We start from the raw sequence: 18561 nt of genomic DNA, 5'->3' as shown, positions 1-18561 counted from the left end.
TCTCAGAATATTCGCTCCAAGACAGAGGGCTGTCCTTCTTTTGGTGTTTAAATCTCACGCAGGGCGCCGCACCAAGAAACCTTCAGCGTTACACGTCATCAGGCTTAACTGAACGCTTCTCCCCTCTTTTACACTCCCAACCAGCGTTACCACGGCAACTGAGCATCTCTCCGTAGTGGCTATCTTGATTGTCTGTCAGCTGAAGTTAATAAGTGGGCTAAATGCTTGGCATCCTTGGGGCGAATAATCAGCTTTCTGGTTCATGCCACAAAGATCACGGTAATCCTACTCTGATGAGGGCGGGGAAAGGAGGGAGGGAGAGAGGTATGGAGAGATGGAGGGTAGGGAGGGTTCACATTCTAAGGGTACCATTCTTCACATTCATCTTTGGGATTAGTTATTAAGTATATCCCACTCCATTAAAAAGTCACCGTGCTGATAAATAATTGACACTGACAGATTGAAACCGTTGATACGAAGGCGTGGCGTTCTGAAGAGCCCCGCTCTCTCTATGCTGCTGACAGAGTACAATAATCCGGGGTCAGTTTTTCTGTTTTCCCACCTATGCTTGCGGTTGGGCTTAGGCGTAAGATGATCCTAGATCTGTGCTTACCGTCCTGTGCAGAGTAGATGACAGCCATGAGACTATAGGGTCCTTCCCCTTTGCTGTTGAAGGCCTTGACTTTGACCTCAAACTCTGTGGAGGCGGGGATGGATGAGTCTTTGTGGACGTAGTGTTTAGCCTCGGGGTCTGCCACAGTCACCTTCCTCCACTCGTAGCCATCCTGGGGCTTAAAGGCGACGATGTAGCCAAAGTTACGTCCATAGTAGTACTGTGGCTGCACTGGCTGGAGGTAGACGGAATAGGAAATAAGAGTTGAAAGACTAAGAATAACAGAAATATCCACAGCAAGAAAGACATCCTTGTTGACAGAGTTAGGCTGAGTGACAAGGCAATGGCCAGACCCAAAATAAGGGGTTATCATCACTCTAAAGCATGTTTATATAATATATAATACTATTATAGTTAACATGACCACTGTGTTTCTGACAGAGTGTTTATTCCAAAGTTATGACAGTCTTATTATTAGACCAACACCCTCTCCCCATGCCTCATCTCCTAGCTTGGCTCAGGCACCATCAGACCATATGTGCTGCGTGACGTACATGCATCAGACACCGCTAACCTCTAAACACACACAGTTAACCTTTAAAACACAAGCCTCATCGCATCGACCAACTGCTGTAGGATTGATGCTGCCAGGCTTCTAGCAAGAAAAGGCAATTTGCCCAGGAGGGCAATAGGAATTTGTCAAAGGGGGCAGCAGAGAAACGGAGGCTAGCTAATGCTTGATATCTATCACTGATAGATTTGCTGGCGATCGTGTTGTGAGTGTAAACAAGTGAGAGACCGATACAAAAGCACTTCTGGATACCAGTCTTTATCCGTCAAACCGTACTGTTATGAATGTGCTGTGGTGTGATGTGTTTTCTTTCCTCTTCCTCCATGAATATAGCCACCGTACTTTCATAGCTGTGTTGCACTGCCTTGCAAAGAGGAGGGAAAAAAGGCAAAAACGAAATGTATTTTGCATGTGCAAAACTTCTGCTAATGCTTGACTCCATTGGCTTGCTCCTGGCTGCTGTCAGATCAGATTTAAGAGGGAAGTTGAGTTTGTGGTCATAGTTCACCCTGGCAGAGACCGAAAAAAGTATTGGCTAGACCTACCGTCCAAGTTATGGTCAGCTCCCTGCTGGTTCCGCCACCGCCGCCGATGTCTGAGGGAGCCACCACAGGAACTAAAAGCAAACGCCAAGATCTGAGTTCACATTCACAGGCCAGTATTCACAAAGCACATCACAGTAGGATCCAGCCTGTCCATTTAATCATATTCATTATGATCTAAAAGGTCAAACTAGATCCTAGATCAGCACTGCTACTCTGAGACACTTTGTGAATATGGGCCATTGTCCACACAGTACAATGCCAAACAACACATACTGTACCCTTCCATTGGCACCAGTACTGACGCAGCATTGGCTTTGCAAATACCATATCACTGTCACTAATGCTGCCAAGTGCAACACTTTAATGTTCATATGGGACCGATGCCACACTGTGGGGGTAGAAAGGCTACGGCTCTTCCCTGCTCTGCTTAAAGCTCAGTCTTATCTCATGTGTGTAGAAAGGTTCCACTAGGCCTACTTTTTCCAATGTTGAACTTAAATTAGCTTATATGGCCGACTGGGGTTCAAAACCAGATCTCCAGTTCAAAACCAGATCTCCAGATCTCCTGCTGAGCTAAAGCCTAGGCCAGTGGTCACCAACCGGTTGATAGCGATCGACTGGTCGATCTCCAAGCCATTCGTAGTCGATCACCAAACATTTATGTTAAAAACTATATATTTGATTTATTTATCACAGTTGGCCGTAGGTACATTTGATTCAGAAGCTCTAGAGCCAGGAAGGCAAAGAGTTCAGATTTTGAACCATTTCATGTGTCTGAAGGTAGAACTCTGCATACCCGACCCGGCAGTTCTAGAGAGCAAATCAAGTGAACCTATTGGTCTACCGCTGGCCAATCAGATAGCTCAGACCACCGTGTCTGCACAGTTTCCTCGAACCATGGGCTGTAAAAAGAAGCCTTGCGTGCATAGCAAAGTTGATACTGTGAGATTTCAAAACTTTTAAAACCATGACTAGGGAGAGACTCAATGAATACAGCAAAGAGCTGCTGTTTTTATAAGTAAGCTCATGTTTAAGTTGTTATTCAGCACTGTCAACACTTTGCTCAACACTTTTATAAGCCATAAACTGCGTGCTCTCCCTACTTTCACACACGCTACAACCAGCACTGCAGCAGTAATGAATGAGTATAGCAATGTGTTTCAATAAGCTTGCGTTGCTACTGTATTATTAGCGGTTTGTGTCTTCTTTAATATCAAGGAATATTTAACTTTTTCTGGTCATAGGAGTAACAACATGAACTGGTGCATGAGGCAGAAATAATGCAGTGCGACTTGAGTTTCGCCATCAGCTTGAAGACTGTGTCCCCTTTTCTCAGCAGAGAGCGAGCAGAGGGATGGTGAGTCGGGTGAGAGGCAGCTTCACCGCTGCCCTCTCTCTACCTCGCTCTCCTCAGACTGGGGAAAGTGGATACCTAGTCAGTTGCACAAATGAATGCATTCAAATGTAATGTGTCTTCCGCATTTAAGAGCTGCCTAAGAGCTGCCTTAATCGATGTCATCAGCGTCCAGTTCAGTTGTTGTTGGGGGTTAACTGCCTTGCTCAAGGGCAGAACGAACGATTTTTCCACTTTGCCAGCTCTGGGATTTAAACAAGCAACCTTTCGTTACTGGCCCAACACTTTTAACCTTTTACTGCAGTGGGCTAAATCAGGGTCACAGAGTGTTTCTTGGTAGTCTTAAATCTACTTTGAAACAAAAGTATTCACCTGACACACAAGGTTATGGACTTACCATGTCAGATATAGAGTTGAAATGTATTCAGTATTACACTTTATATACATCACAGAAAACTGAAATATAACAAGGATTTTTGACATAGAACCCCTGGATTTTCAGCATTTAAAAAATAATCATGTTTATTGATTATGAAATTATGAAAAATATGAATAACATTCCGCCCATGAGGCCACTCGGTCATTTGACTGCAGGAAAGGGCTACCGGCCTAAAGTGACCATCAGATGCAGGCCATCAGTCCAGTAAAATCAATTCTAGAAAATCATTATGCTCACTGAGCTGTGCCTCACAAGTAATACAATTACCAGTGTGATCATATACCCAACATTTTTAAATATAATTTCTAAATGGTCTGAGAAGAACAACACTGGCAGGGCAATTCAAGCATAGCCAACATGTAGTCATAATGTATTGGGCCTATAGCCTACTGCACAAACATAACTGTTTTTAATAGGTTAATGTTGCATAGGCTTACTTTTTTGTTGTTGTCATGTTAAAAAAAAAATCGGAATGGTAGATCTTGGCTTGCTTTTGGACTCAGAAAGTGATCTTGGCTCAGGAAAGGTTGGTGACTACTGGCCTAGACGTTAGCTCTGGTAGCCAAGACAAGTTTTCATATCTAAGGCAAGGTTACTCATGATGCGATGGCGGTTCCATACCAGCTCCGTTCTACTTACCTGCCTCCAGCGTGGTGACTTTGGGAGAGGGGCTGCTGGGGTCTCCTGTCCCCAGGGTGTTGGTGGCTATCACCCTGAACTCATACTCTGTCCAGGGAAACAAGTCCACCACCGTGGCTGTCTCTGCATTTCCTTCCACATCCGGAGGGGCTACAAATCAAAGCAAGCTTTATTTACACAGGAAATTTCAGACATGGAAATGTTCACATTGCAGAAAAAAAACAAAGAAAAACTTAAATATTTACTAAACAACAAACATAAGAGGAGAAAAAACTAAAGAATAACAATAAAAACTGAATGACTGAAAAGCATCCTAAGACAGAGATACATAGAAACACATAGTTTCACCTCAGAGAAGTATCAGATAAACAATCATAACATAGTGTGTATAAATGCTGCCAGCACTTGGACTTGGAAGTTGTAGTACTTCGGTGCTACTGACCAAAGTACTCATTTACAGAACATTGTAAGAGTTTAGCTCATCTTATTTTGCATTTTATATAAATGCTGACCTAGGACTTATGAAATGGTGCCTGTGAGGACACATTCCATACATTCAGAACATTTGTGGTTTCGGTCTCTGCAGGTTTTGCTTCTTTAAGAGCTCCACCATGTATAGCGATGTATCTGGCGCTTCTAAAAAACTGTTTTTGCTATGTCATTATGGGGTATTGGGTGTAGATTGATTTTTTATTTATTTAATCCAAGTTAGAAGGCTGTAATGTAACAAAATGTGGAAAAAGTGAAGGGGTCTGAATACTTTCCCGAAAGCACTGTATATATCTGGCCCTTAGCCAGTCAGAGTGGCACCACAGCAGTCTATGCTTCAGTGTTAGTTTATTTGACCAGATTTTGGTGTTCATGGAGCAAAAAAAAAAAAAAAGTATTTTATTGGACCGATAGACAGTAGGAGAGAGACAGAAAAGGTTGGGGAGGAGACATTAGTATGGGTTCTGAAAGCGGCAGCACAAACTGCAAGACCAGACCTACACATTTAGGGTACTTATTTGACCAGTCTACAGTTTGATGTACAGTACCAGTCAAAAGGGTTTTTCTTTATTTTTGCTATGTTCTACTTTGTAGAATAATAGTTAAGACATCAAAACTATGAATAGGGGGCAGTATTTGCACGGCCGGATAAAAAACGTACCCGATTTAATCTGGTTACTACTCCTGCCCAGTAACTAGAATATGCATATCATTGTTTGATTTGGATAGAAAACACCCTAAAGTTTCTAAAACTGTTTGAATGGTGTCTGTGAGTATAACAGAACTCATATGGCAGTCAAAACCCTGAGACAAATCCTGACAGGAAACTGAAATCTGATGTGTGGATATCACTTCAAACATTTGCCATTGAAACACACAGGGGCTTGTGAATCATTTAGCACTTCCTATGGCTTCCACTAGATGTCCCCTGTCTTTACAAAGTGGTTTGAGTCTTCTATGGTAGTAACTGACCCAAAGAGAGGCTGTTGATATTGGTCACAGGGGATGGGCAATTACCATTGTGACGTCGGCGCCCATGGCTACTCTCCCTTTTCGAAACGTTTTGAAAAACAATGCAACCGTCCCAATGGAATATTATTGAAGCCCTGGTTGAAAAAGCCCCTAAAGATTTATGTTATACAACGTTTGACATGTTTGAACGAACTTAAATATATATTTTTTGCTCATTCCTGACGACAAGTCAGACACACACGGTACATTTTCACTAGCCTTCGGAGCGCGCTAACACTATTGGGACATAAATTATTCACTTTTTTGAACAAAAATACATTTGTTATGGACCTGGGATTCCTAGAAGTGCCTTCTGATAAAGATAATCAAAGGTAAGGGATTATTTACAATATACTTTTTTTCTGGGCATACCACGTCGTTTATTGCAAAGTGTGATTTCCCAGTAAAGTTATTTTTAAATCTGGCAAAGCGATGGCATTCAAGACATGTTAATCTATAAGTCTTTGAATGACAATATTACATTTTAACAATGTTTTCGAATAGTAATTTTGTAAATTGTAGCGCTAATTCACCGGAAGCATTTGAGGGAAAAGATTTTCTGAACGTCATGCGCCGATGTAAAATGCTGTTTTTATATATAAATATGAACTTTATCGAACACAAAATGCATGTGTTGTGTAACATGATGTCCTAGGAGTGTCATCTGATGAAGGTTGTCAAAGGTTAGTGCTGCATTTAGCTGTGTTTTGGGTATTTGTGATGCATGCTAGTTGCTTTGAAAATGGCTGTGTGATTATTTCTGGCTGGGTACTCTGCTGACATAATCTAATGTTTTGCTTTTGCTGTAAAGCCTTTTTGAAATCGGACAACGTGGTTCGATTCAGGAGAGGTGTATCTATAAAACGGTGTAAAATAGTCATATGTTTGAGAAATTGAAGTTATAGCATTTATGAGGTTTTGCATTTAGCGCGACGCGATTCCATTGGCTGTTGATTAGGGTGGGACGCAAGCGTCCCACTGGCCCAGACAGGTTAAACAAATCAAAATATATTTTATATTTGAGATTCTTCAAAGTAGCCACCCTTTGCCTTGATGACAGCTTTGCAAACTCCTGGCATTCTCTCAACCAGCTTCACCTGGAATGCTTTCCCCTACAGTCTGGAAGGAGTTCCCACATACATTGAACACTTGTTGGCTGTTTTTCCTTCACTCTGCAGTCCAACTCATCCCAAACTCTCAATTGGGTTGAGGTCGGTTGATTGTGGAGGCCATTGTTATTGGTTATTGTCCTGTTGAAAGACAAATGATAGTCCCACTAAGCACAAACCAGATGGGATGGCCGATCGTTGCAGAATGTTGTGGTAGCCATGCTGGTTAAGTGTGCCTTGAATTCTAAATAAATCACAGACACCGTCACCAGCAAAGCACCCCCACACCATCACACCCCCTCCTCCATGCTTCACGGTGGGAACCACACAAGCGGAGATCATCTGTTCGCCTACTCTGCATCTCACAAAGACATGGCAGTTGGAACCAGAAATCTCACATTTGAACCTATCAGACCAAAGGACAGATTTCCACCGGTATATTGTCCATTGCTCGTGTTTCTTGGCCCAAGCAAGTCTCTTCTTATTATTGTGTCCTTTAGTAGTGGTTTCTTTGCAGCAATTCGACCATGAAGGCCTGATTCACGCAGTCTCTAAACAGTTGATGTTGAGATGTGTCTGTTACTTGAACTCTGTAAAGCATATATTTGGGCTGCAATCTGAGGTGTAGTTAACTCTAATGAACTTATCCTCCACAGCAGAGGTAATTCTGGGTCTTCCTTTCCTGTATCGGTCCTCATGAGAGCCAGTTTCATCATAGCGCTTGATGGTTTTTGTCACTGCACTTGAAGAAACTTTCAAAGTTCTTGACATTTTCCAGATTGACTGACCTTCATGTCTTGAAGTAATGATTGATTGTCATTTCTCTTTGCTTATTTGAGCTGTTCTTGCCATAATATGGACTTGCCTTTTACCAAATAGGGCTATCTTCTGTATACCACCCCTACCTTGTCACAGCACAACTGATTGGCTCAAACGCATTAAGAAGGAAAGAAATTCCACAAATTAACTTTTAACAATTAAAATGCATTCCAGGTGACTACCTCATGAAGCTGGTTGAGAGAATGCCAAGAGTATGCAGCGCTGTCATCAAGGTAAAATGTGGCTACTTTGAAGAATCAAAAATATATATTTGGATTTGTTTAACACTTTTTTGGTTACTACATGATTACATATCTGTTATTTCATAGTTTTGATGTCTTCAATATTATTCTACAATGTAGAAAATAATAAAAATAAAGATAATCCCTGGAATGAGTAGGTCCAAACTTTTGACTGGTACTGTATGTCCTTTATTTATTTAACTTACATGTGGTGGCGTCTCTCCAGTCCTCCTGGGAGAACGAGTCCCGGTACTGGATAGTGTATTTAGAGATGGGGCTGTGATTGTCTGTACCTCGGCTCCAGATCAGATGCACACTCTTATCCCTGATCTCCTCCACACGCACCCCACCTGGAGACCCAGGTGGACCTGGAGAGAAGGAGAGGAAGAGAGGGGGGAGAGGGAGGGGGAGTGGGGGAAGGGGGTGGAGCATGCAGTTGGGTGGAGAAATAAGATAATCATTGGTTATTATTACAGAAAATACTAGGTCAGAACAAAGAATGTCATAGTATCATGCACACATACAGAGAGGGAAAAAAGTATTTGATCCCCTGCTGATTTTGTATGTTTTCCCACTGTAACAAAAGTTGTCATGGAGAGAAGAAGTGGACCAAAGCACAGCAGGTATGTGAATACTCATATTTAATTTCCAAAAAAGGAGTAAAGCATCCACTTAACAAAACAATAAAGGTGACAACAGCAACAGTTCTGCAGGCTATTAAACGCAGTGCAAAAACAACCACCCACAACCCCAAAGAAAAACACACACACCTATATAGGACTTCCAATCAAAGGCAACTCAACACACCTGCCTTCAATTGGAAGTCCCAATCAACAACACAATCATTCACATACACAAAAACTGCCACGTCCTGACCCCAAAACTAATACAATAGCTCCATCTGCTGGTCAGGACGTGACAGTACCCCCCCCCCCCCCCCCTCAAGGTGCAGACCCCGGAATGCACCTACCAACAGAAACACCAACAAAAAACCCATAAACAATAATCCCTAAACAATAAGGGAGGAGGTGGCTCAGGTGCAGGACGTGGACCTCGCTCCACCTTCGGCGTCGCCCACTTTGGTGGTGCCGATAGCTGCACCGGGCAGACGGGCCACTCGGGCTGACCCTGGCAGACGGAGGACCGGAGGGCCACTCGGGCTGGGCTGGAGGACAGGAGGGCCACTCGGGCTGGGCAGGAGGGCCACTCGGGCTGGGCCGGAGGGCAGGAGGTCCTTTCGGGCTGGGCAGGAGGGCCCCTCGGGCTGGGCCGGAGGACCACTCGGACTGGGCCGGAGGGCAGGAGGGCCACTCGGGCTGGGCCGGAGGGCAGGAGGGCCACTCGGGCTGGGCAGGAGGGCAGGAGGGCCACTCGGGCTGGGCCGGAGGACCGGAGGGCCACTCGGGCTGGGCCGGAGGGCAGGAGGGCCACTCGGGCTGGGCCGGAGGGCAGGCGGGCCACTCGGGCTGGGCCGGAGGGCAGGAGGGCCACTCGGGCTGGGCCGGAGGGCAGGAGGGCCACTCGGGCTGGGCAGGAGGGCCACTCGGGCTGGGCCGGAGGACAGGCAGGGCACCCTGGCAGATCCGGGCAGGCGGGCACCTCTGGCAGATCCGGGCAGTCTGGCCACTCTGGCAGCTCCGGGCAGTCTGGCCACTCTGGCAGCTCCGGGCAGTCTGGCTACTCTGGCAGCTCCGGGCAGTCTGGCCACTCTGGCAGCTCCGGGCAGTCTGGCCACTCTGGCAGCTCCCGGCAGTCTGGCCACTCTGGCAGCTCCGGGCAGTCTGGCCACTCTGGCAGCTCCGGGCAGTCTGGCCACTCTGGCAGCTCCCGGCAGTCTGGCCACTCTGGCAGCTCCGGGCAGTCTGGCCACTCTGGCAGCTCCGGGCAGTCTGGCCACTCTGGCAGTTCCGGGCAGTCTGGCCACTCTGGCAGTTCCGGGCAGTCTGGCCACTCTGGCAGTTCCGGGCAGTCTTGCCACTCTGGCAGTTCCGGGCAGTCTGGCCACTCTGGCAGCTCCGGGCAGCCGGGCCCCTCTGGCGGCTCCTGACTAGCGGGCAGCTCTGGCGGCTCCTGACTAGCGGGCGGCTCTGGTGACTCCTGACTGGCGGGCGGCTCTGGCGACTTACGACTGGCGGGCGGCTCTGGTGACTGTTGACTGGCAGGCAGCTCTGGTGACTGTTGACTGGCGGGCAGCTCAGGTGACTTACGACTGGCGGGCAGCTCTGGTGACTTACGACTGGCGGGCAGCTCTGGTGACTTACGACTGGCGGGCAGCTCTGGTGACTTACGACTGGCGGGCAGCTCTGGTGACTTACGACTGGCGGGCAGCTCTGGTGACTTACGACTGGCGGGCAGCTCTGGTGACTTACGACTGGCGGGCAGCTCTGGTGACTCTTGACTGGCGAGGCTGGGCTGACGCACTAGACTCCTGATGCGTGGGGCTGGTACTGGACGGACTGGGCTGTGCGTCCGTATAGGCGAGATGGTGCGTACCTCAGCGTAACATGGCGCCCTCCACCTCATACGCACCTCCCTGTAGTCACGGGTAGCTGGCTTACGGCTCTTCCCTGGCCTGGCCAAACTACCTGTGTGCCCCCCCCCAAAAAAATCTTGGGGCTGCCTCTCGGGTTTCCTAAGCTCCCTTAACTTGTCCTCCCAGAATTGTCTTTCGTCCTGCCAGGTCCGTTCCTTACGTTCCTCCTGGCGCTGCTCCTTCCTCTTCCGCTGCTTGGTCCTGGTTTGGTGGTGGGTGGTTCTGTAACAAAAGTTGTCATGGAGAGAAGAAGTGGACCAAAGCGCAGCAGGTATGTGAATACTCATATTTAATTTCCAAAAAAGGAGTAAAGCATCCACTTAACCTGTTAGGGCTAGGGGGCAGCATTGACACGGCTGGATAAAAAACATACCCGATTTAATCTGGTTACCACTCCTACTCAGTAACTAGAATATGCATATACTTATTACATATGGATAGAAAACACCCTAAATTTTCTAAAACTGTTTGAATGGTGTCTGTGAGTATAACAGAACTCAAATGGCAGGTCAAAACCTGAGAGATTCCTTTACAGGAAGTGGCCTGTCTGACCATTTGTTGAACTTGTTTTCCATCTCTATCATTTACTAAGGATCTCTGCTCTAACGTGACACTTCCCACGTCGTCCATAGGCTCTCAGAGCCCGGGAAAAAACAGAATGTCGTCATTCCAGCCCCAGGCTGAAACACATTATCGCCTTTCTCAAGTGGCCCATCAAGAGACACTAGCTTATGCGCGTGACCCCGACCGCCCCCGCCTTTGGGATTTTTTCCTCTGTTTGCCGAAAAGGAGATTCCCTGTCGGAATATTATCGCTTTTCTACGAGAAAAATGACGTAAAAATTGATTTTAAACAGCGGTTGACATGCTTCGACGTACGGTAATGGAATACTTTGAATTTTATTGTCAGGAATTGCGCCAAGCGCGTGACACTTCTTTACTATTTCGGATAGTGTCTGGAACGCACGAACAAAACGCCGCTATTCGGATATAACGATGGATTATTTTGGACCAAACCAACATTTGTTATTGAAGTAGCTGTCCTGGGTGTGCATTCTGACGAAGACAACAAAAGGTAATGACATTTTTATAATAGTAAATATGATTATGGTGAGTGCTAAACTTGCCGGGTGTCTAAATAGCGAGCCCGTGATGCCTGGGCTATGTACTTAGAATATTGCAAAATGTGCTTTCACCAAAAAGCTATTTTAAAATCGGACATATCGAGTGCATAGAGGAGGTCTGTATCTATAATTCTTAAAATAATTGTTATGCTTTTTGTGAACGTTTATCGTGAGTAATTTAGTAAAATGTTAGCGAATTCCCCGGAAGTTTGCGGGGGGTATGCTAGTTCTGAACGTCACATGCTAATGTAAAAAGCTGGTTTTTGATATAAATATGAACTTGATTGAACAAAACATGCATGTATTGTATAACATAATGTCCTAGGGTTGTCATCTGATGAAGATCATCAAAGGTGAGTGCTGCATTTAGCTGTCTTCTGGGTTTTGGTGACATTATATGCTGGCTTGAAAAATGGGTGTCTGATTATTTCTGGCTTGGTACTCTGCTGACATAATCTAATGTTTTGCTTTCGTTGTAAAGCCTTTTTGAAATCGGACAGTGTGGTTAGATTAACGAGAGTCTTATCTTTAAATGGCTGTAAAATAGTCATATGTTTGAGAAATTGAAGTAATAGGATTTTTAAGGTTTTGAAAATCGCGCCACAGGCTGGCAGTGGCTGTTACGTAGGTGGGACGAATTCGTCCCGCCTAGCCTAGAGAGGTTAACAAAACAATAAAGGTGACAACAGCAACAGTTCTGCAGGCTATTAAACGCAGTGCAAAAACAACCACCCACAACCCCAAAGAAAAACACACACACCTATATAGGACTTCCAATCAAAGGCAACTCAACACACCTGCCTTCAATTGGAAGTCCCAATCAACAACACAATCATTCACATAAACAAAAACTGCCACGTCCTGACCCCAAAACTAATACAATAGCTCCATCTGCTGGTCAGGACGTGACACCCACTGACAAAGAAATGATCAGTCTATCATTTTAATGGTAGGTTTATTTGAACAGTGAGAGACAGAATAACAACAAAAAAATCCAGAAAAACGCATGTCAAAAATGTTATAAATTGATTTGCATTTTAATGAGGGAAATAAGTATTTCACCCCCTCTCAATCAGAAAGATTTCTGGCTCCCAGGTGTCTTTTATACAGGTAACGAGCTGAGATTAGGAGCACACGCTTAAAGGGAGTGCTCCTAATCTCAGTTTGTTACCTGTATAAAAGACACCTGTCCACAGAAGCAATCAATCAATCAGATTCCAAACTCTCCACCATGGCCAAGACCAAAGAGCTCTCCAAGGATGTCAGGGACAAGATTTTAGACCTATACAAGGCTGGAATGTGCTACAAGACCATCGCCAAGCAGCTTAGTGAGAAGGTGACAACAGTTGGTGCGATTATTCGCAAATGGAAGAAACACAAAAGAACTGTCAATCTCCCTCGGCCTGGGGCTCCATGCAAGATCTCACCTCGTGGAGTTGCAATGATCATGAGAATGGTGAGGAATCAGCCCAGAACTACACGGGAGGATCTTGTCAATGATCTCAAGGCTGCTGGGACCATAGTCACCAAGAAAACAATTGGTAACACACTACGCCGTGAAGGACTGAAATCCTGCAGCGCCCGCAAGGTCCCCCTGCTCAAGCAAGCATATATACATTCCCGTCTGAAGTTTGCCAATGAACATCTGAATGATTCAGAGGACAACTGGGTGAAAGTGTTGTGGTCAGATGAGACCAAAATGGAGCTCTTTGGCATCAATTCAACGTGTTTGGAGGAGGAGGAATGCTGCCTATGACCCCAAGAACACCATCCCCACTGTCAAACATGGAGGTGAAAAATTATGCTTTGGGGGTGTTTTTCTGCTAAGGGGACAGGACAACTTCACCGCATCAAAGGGATGATGAACGGGGCCATGTACCGTCAAATTTTCTGTGAGAACCTCCTTCCCTCAGTCAGGGCATTGAAAATGGGTCGTGGATGGGTATTCCAGCATGACAATGACCCAAAACACACGGCCAAGGCAACAAAGGAGTGGCTCAAGAAGAAGCACATTAAGGTCCTGGAGTGGCCTTGCCAGTCTCCAGACCTTAATCCCATAGAAAATCTGTGGAGGGAGCTGAAGGTTCGAGTTGCCAAACATCAGCCTCGAAACCTTAATGACTGCAAAGAGGAGTGGGACAAAATCCCTCCTGAGATGTGTGCAAACAAGGTGGCCAACTACAAGAAATGTCTGACCTCTGTGATTGCCAACAAGGGTTTTGCCACCAAGTACTAAGTCATGTTTTGCAGAGCGGTCAAATACTTATTTTCCTCATTAAAATGCAAATCATTTTATAACATTTTTTATATGCGTTTTTCTGGATTTTTTGTTGTCATTCTGTCTCTCACTGTTCAAATAAACCTACCATTAAAATTATAGACTGATCATTTCTTTGTCAGTGGGCAAACGGACAAAGTCAGCAGGGGATCAAATACTTTTTTCCCTCACTGTACTGCAAATGTGCATGCCCATACTGAATAGTAAGGTATAATGTAAAACAAAATAAACTTTTGCTTTTCCCCTCCTGTTCATGGGTGTACAGACTTGGCAAGATTCTTTGCCTGTTAAGTCTACGTTGTACTTATACTGCAACGCCTATTCTGAATTAACATCAAAACAGGTGATTCCACTGACATCAGTTTTAGCCTTGAGGATTAATACCTTGCTTAGGGCCATTGACATTCATTAACTGAGCCTATGGACCGAGAGCCTAGAGTTTTTTAATCCACTGTTTTTCTAGTTCTGTCTTCCTGGAGGAGAGAGAGAAGAAGACTCTAATAGAAAACCTAGACTGTTGGGGTGAGTCTCTCTGTCTCTCACACACCCACAGCCTCAGCCTCAGACAGCCACAAAAATCAAGCAGGACCTTCGTGTCTGTCACAGAATCCACCCAGAGAACTAAGGCGATTAGACTATAGAGTGACAGCGAGAGTGTCACATCCTGACCAGTAAAGGGGTTATTATAGTTTGGTCAGGACGTGGCAGGGGGTATTTGTTTAAACAGGAGTTGTTCAATTTGATAAACTCTTTGGTTAGTGTCAGTTGATCTCAAAAAATATTTGTAAAGTTAGACAACCTTACATTTAAAAATATTTCGGGGTTTGTTGGGCTATGTGTTTATGTAGAGGGGTGTTTGTTAGTATATTTCTATGTTCTGGTCTAGTCTTTCTAGTTCTATGTTTAGGGTTATTGGTTTGACCTTCAATTGGAGGCAGCTGTTCTTCGTTGCCTCTGATTGAAGGTCCTATATAGAGGGGTGTTTTTTGTAATGGGTTTTGTGGGAAGTTGTTTTTGCATAGCTGTGTGTAGCCTGCATTACTATTCGTTCGTTCATTTTCTTGTTTTGTTTTTTCAGTGTTCTAATAAACGTTAAAATGAGCACTCAACCCGCTGCGCCTCGCTCTTCTCCATACGACGACCGTTACAGAGAGGGAGAGATGTGTGTGTGTGTAGAATGAATCAATGAATTAATTAATGAAAAATTTTATTTTCGTGTCAAATCGCCATTTGGCAACCCATCCCTTATGGGATTAATTGACACATAAACAAACATTACAATAATTCAGTAAGGTAATTAATATTATAATTCTTCTTCTGGCATTCTCTGCATTGTGCATCACATAAAGAGTGAATTTTTTTGTGTTTTTTTAATATATTTTATATATATATATATATATATATCAATACATAATAGTAAATAAGTTATCCAAACAATAATTACATCCCTAGAGCAGTAAAATAAAGTACATACATATATACATACATATAGTTGAAGTCGGAAGTATACATACACCTCACCACAATATTTTAAGAATGTGAAATGTCAGAATAATAGTAGAGAGAATGATTTATTTCAGCATATTTTTCTTTCATCACATTCCCAGTGGGTCAGAAGTTTACATACACTCAATTAGTATTTGGTAGCATTGCCTTTAAATTGTTTAACATGGGTAAAACGTTTCGGGTAGCCTTCCACAAGCTTCCCACAATAAGTTGGGTGAATTTTGGACCATTCCTCCTGACAGAGCTGGTGTAACTGAGTCAGGTTTGTAGGCCTCCTTGCTCGCACACACTTTTTTAGTTCAGACCCACAAATTTTCTATAGGATTAAGGTCAGGGCTTTGTGATGGCCACTCCAATACCTTGACTTTGTTGTCCTTAAGCCATTTTGCCACAACTTTGGAAGAACACCTGGGGTTGCCAGGCAGCCTAGTGGTTAGAGCACTGGACTAGTAACTGAAAGGTTGCCAGATTGAATCCCTGAGCTGGCAAGGTAAAAATCTGTTGTTCTGCCCCTGATCAAGGCAGTTAACCCACTGTTCCTTGGCTGTCATTGAAAATAAGAATTTGTTCTTAACTGACTTGCCTGGTGCAAAGCACCCCCACAACATGATCCTGCCACCCCCGTGCTTCATGGTTGGGATGGTGTTCTCGGCTTGCAAGGCTCTCCCTTTTTCCTCCAAACATGACGATGGTCATTATGGCCAAACAGTTCACTTTTTGTTTCATCAGACCAGAGGACATTTCTCCAAAAAGTACGATCTTTGTCCCCATGTGCAAACCGTAGTCTGGCTTTTTTATGGCGGTTTTGGAGCAGTGGCTTCTTCCTTGCTGAGCGGCTCTTCAGGTTGTCGATATAGGTCTCGTTTTACTGTGGATATTGATACTTTTTTACCTGTTTCCTCCAGCATCTTCACAAGGTCCTTTGCTGTTGTTCTGGGATTGATTTGCACTATTCGCACCAAAGTACATTAATCTCAAGGAGACAGAACACGCCTCCTTCCTGAGCGGTATGACGGCTGCGTGGTCCCATGGTGTTTATACTTGCGTACTATTGTTTGTACAGATGAACGTGGTACCTTTAGGCATTTGGAAATTGCACCCAAGGATGAACCAGACTTTTTTATTTCTGAGGTTTTGGCTGATTTCTTTTGATTTTCCCATGATGTCAAGCAAAGAGACACTGAGTGTGAAGGTAGGCCTTGAAATACATCCACATGTACACCTCCAATTGACTCAAATTATGTCAATTAGCCTATCAGAAGCTTCTAAAGCCATGATCATTTTCTGAAATTTTCCAAGCTGTTTAAAGGCACAGTCAACTTAGTGTATGTAAACTTCTGACCCACTGGAATTGTGATACAGTGAATTACAAGTGAAATAATCAGTCTGTAAACAATTGTTGGAAAAATTACTTGTGTCATGCACAAAGTAGATGTCCTAACCGACTTGCCAAAACTATAGTTTGATAACAAGAAATTTGTGGAGTGGTTGAAAAACAGGTTTTAATGATTACAACCAAAGTGTATGTAAACTTCCGACTTCAACTGTACACACTGCATATATACACATACAGTTGAAGTCGGAAGTTTACATACACTTAGGTTGGAGTCATTAAAACTAGTTTTTCAACTACTACCCGAGGGTGTGGGAAACCAATCTGTATGATATTCATTAACATGCTCACAAGCAATTGGTACCTTGTAAAGAGACTGGATTGCTTGATAAAATGTCCCATCCACCCCAGTCTTTAACAAACTATAGGATAAAGATCCCTATTTACAAAATCAAAAGCTTTCTGGAAATCAATGAAACATGCAAAAGTAGGCTTCTCTTCATGTAATCTATTTCTAATTATTTTACAGACCGAGAAGATATGATCTATACAGGCTCTGGATTTACGAAAACCATTTTGTTCTTCCACCAGAATGTTTTGGTCCTCCAAAAATGTAATTAGTCTATTGTTGATTTATAAACCGTACTTAATAAACTTATGTCTCTATAGTTCAGTGGCATTCTCAGGTCATTTATTGAAGATTTGGGAATGGGATTCACTATAGACTTATACCAAGTGGATGGCAGTATACTGTACTCAAAACACATTTTGAGCAAACCATATAGGATGTTAATTCATAGAGGGGATTGTACAAGTGTGTGTGCATGTATGTGTGTGTGTGTGTGTGTGTGTGTGTGTGTGTGTTTGTGTGTGTGTGTGCTAAGCTTCTGTCTCCACTCTGAAGTAGCCCTGAGTTGTTTCACAGGAAGGTATAAGTAACATCTTTTAAACAAATAAGTCAATTTTCAGGCTTGTTGTATTGTTGTGTGGAAGCGGACTGGTGAATAGAGCAAGCTCTGAATCCATGTCCCAATGTAGGCCAGGGTCTGTGCAGGATGATAAGCTTCAGAGCTAGTGTAACAGCCGTTGAAAGGATGGGACCAAGATATAGCGGAAAATGTATTCATCTTGACTTTTAATAGAAAGAATGAACACTTTACAAAATAAACAAAAACGACTAGCAACAGTTCTGTCAGGTTATCAAGAACTAAACAGGAAAATAACTACCCACAAACCCCAACGGAAAAACAGGCTGCCTAAGTATGGCTCCCAATCAGAGACAATGATAGACAGCTGTCCCTGATTGAGAACCACACCCGGCCAAAACAAAGAAATGCAAACACATAGAAAAAGGGACATAGAATGCCAACCCAAATCACACCCTGACCAAACCTAAATAGAGACATAAAAAGGCTCTCTCAGGTCAGGGCGTGACAGCTAGGACATTTTTTTTAATGAATGTCATATGGGGGAAAGTCTATTCGAAAATTCAAAGGTGCTGCTTTTTTAAATGTTTTTCCCCCATTGAACTTTCTTTATTTTGATAGTTTATTGTTTATTCGCCGTTAGTCAGCACCTCCACACAAACCATTTTTTCTTGGTGTGCGCCAGCTCATGTTTTTGAATCCCCCATTGAACGACAACAATTATACATTGTTGTGATATGTAGATGTATCCAGATGCTGCACATGACACATAGAGCTATAATAATAAAATGGTAATAATAAGATACAGCTGCTGTGGGATATTTCCCTGGTAAAATCCTTCAATAGATCAACTTCCTCATTGTCAGAATTGATACATGGTCATCTTTCATCTCCTTCCTCTTGGCACTCCGTTGGTCATGCCTGCAGGCCAGGGTCTCTGCCTTGTTTTTATTTCACTGCATTCTGGAAACATCACCTTCCCATCTGTCAGCGCCTGCTCTATAGCATCACCACCAGAGCACGATGAGAAT

At 43.9% G+C, this 18561-nt stretch overlaps 1 protein-coding gene across 1 annotated transcript in view; it reads right to left on the bottom strand.

Annotated features, from left to right (window-relative positions):
- LOC106573085 (contactin-1a) overlaps nucleotides 1-18561 on the bottom strand; it is a 129929-nt gene that overhangs the window by 13301 nt on the left and 98067 nt on the right. The window contains exons 17-20 of the mRNA XM_014147770.3: nucleotides 8038-8199; nucleotides 4162-4311; nucleotides 1730-1800; nucleotides 614-848 (exon numbers count right to left, since the gene is read on the bottom strand). Of these exons, the coding sequence (XP_014003245.2) occupies nucleotides 614-848; nucleotides 1730-1800; nucleotides 4162-4311; nucleotides 8038-8199 (618 nt within the window). The remainder of the gene's footprint in view (nucleotides 1-613; nucleotides 849-1729; nucleotides 1801-4161; nucleotides 4312-8037; nucleotides 8200-18561) is intronic.

This window comes from Salmo salar, chromosome 16 (assembly GCF_965601325.2).
Source record: "Salmo salar chromosome 16, fSalSal1, whole genome shotgun sequence".
In the NCBI taxonomy this organism is placed as follows: domain Eukaryota; kingdom Metazoa; phylum Chordata; class Actinopteri; order Salmoniformes; family Salmonidae; genus Salmo; species Salmo salar.
Note: the sequence above shows the minus strand (reverse complement) of the source record. Positions and strands in the feature narration are given on the sequence as shown.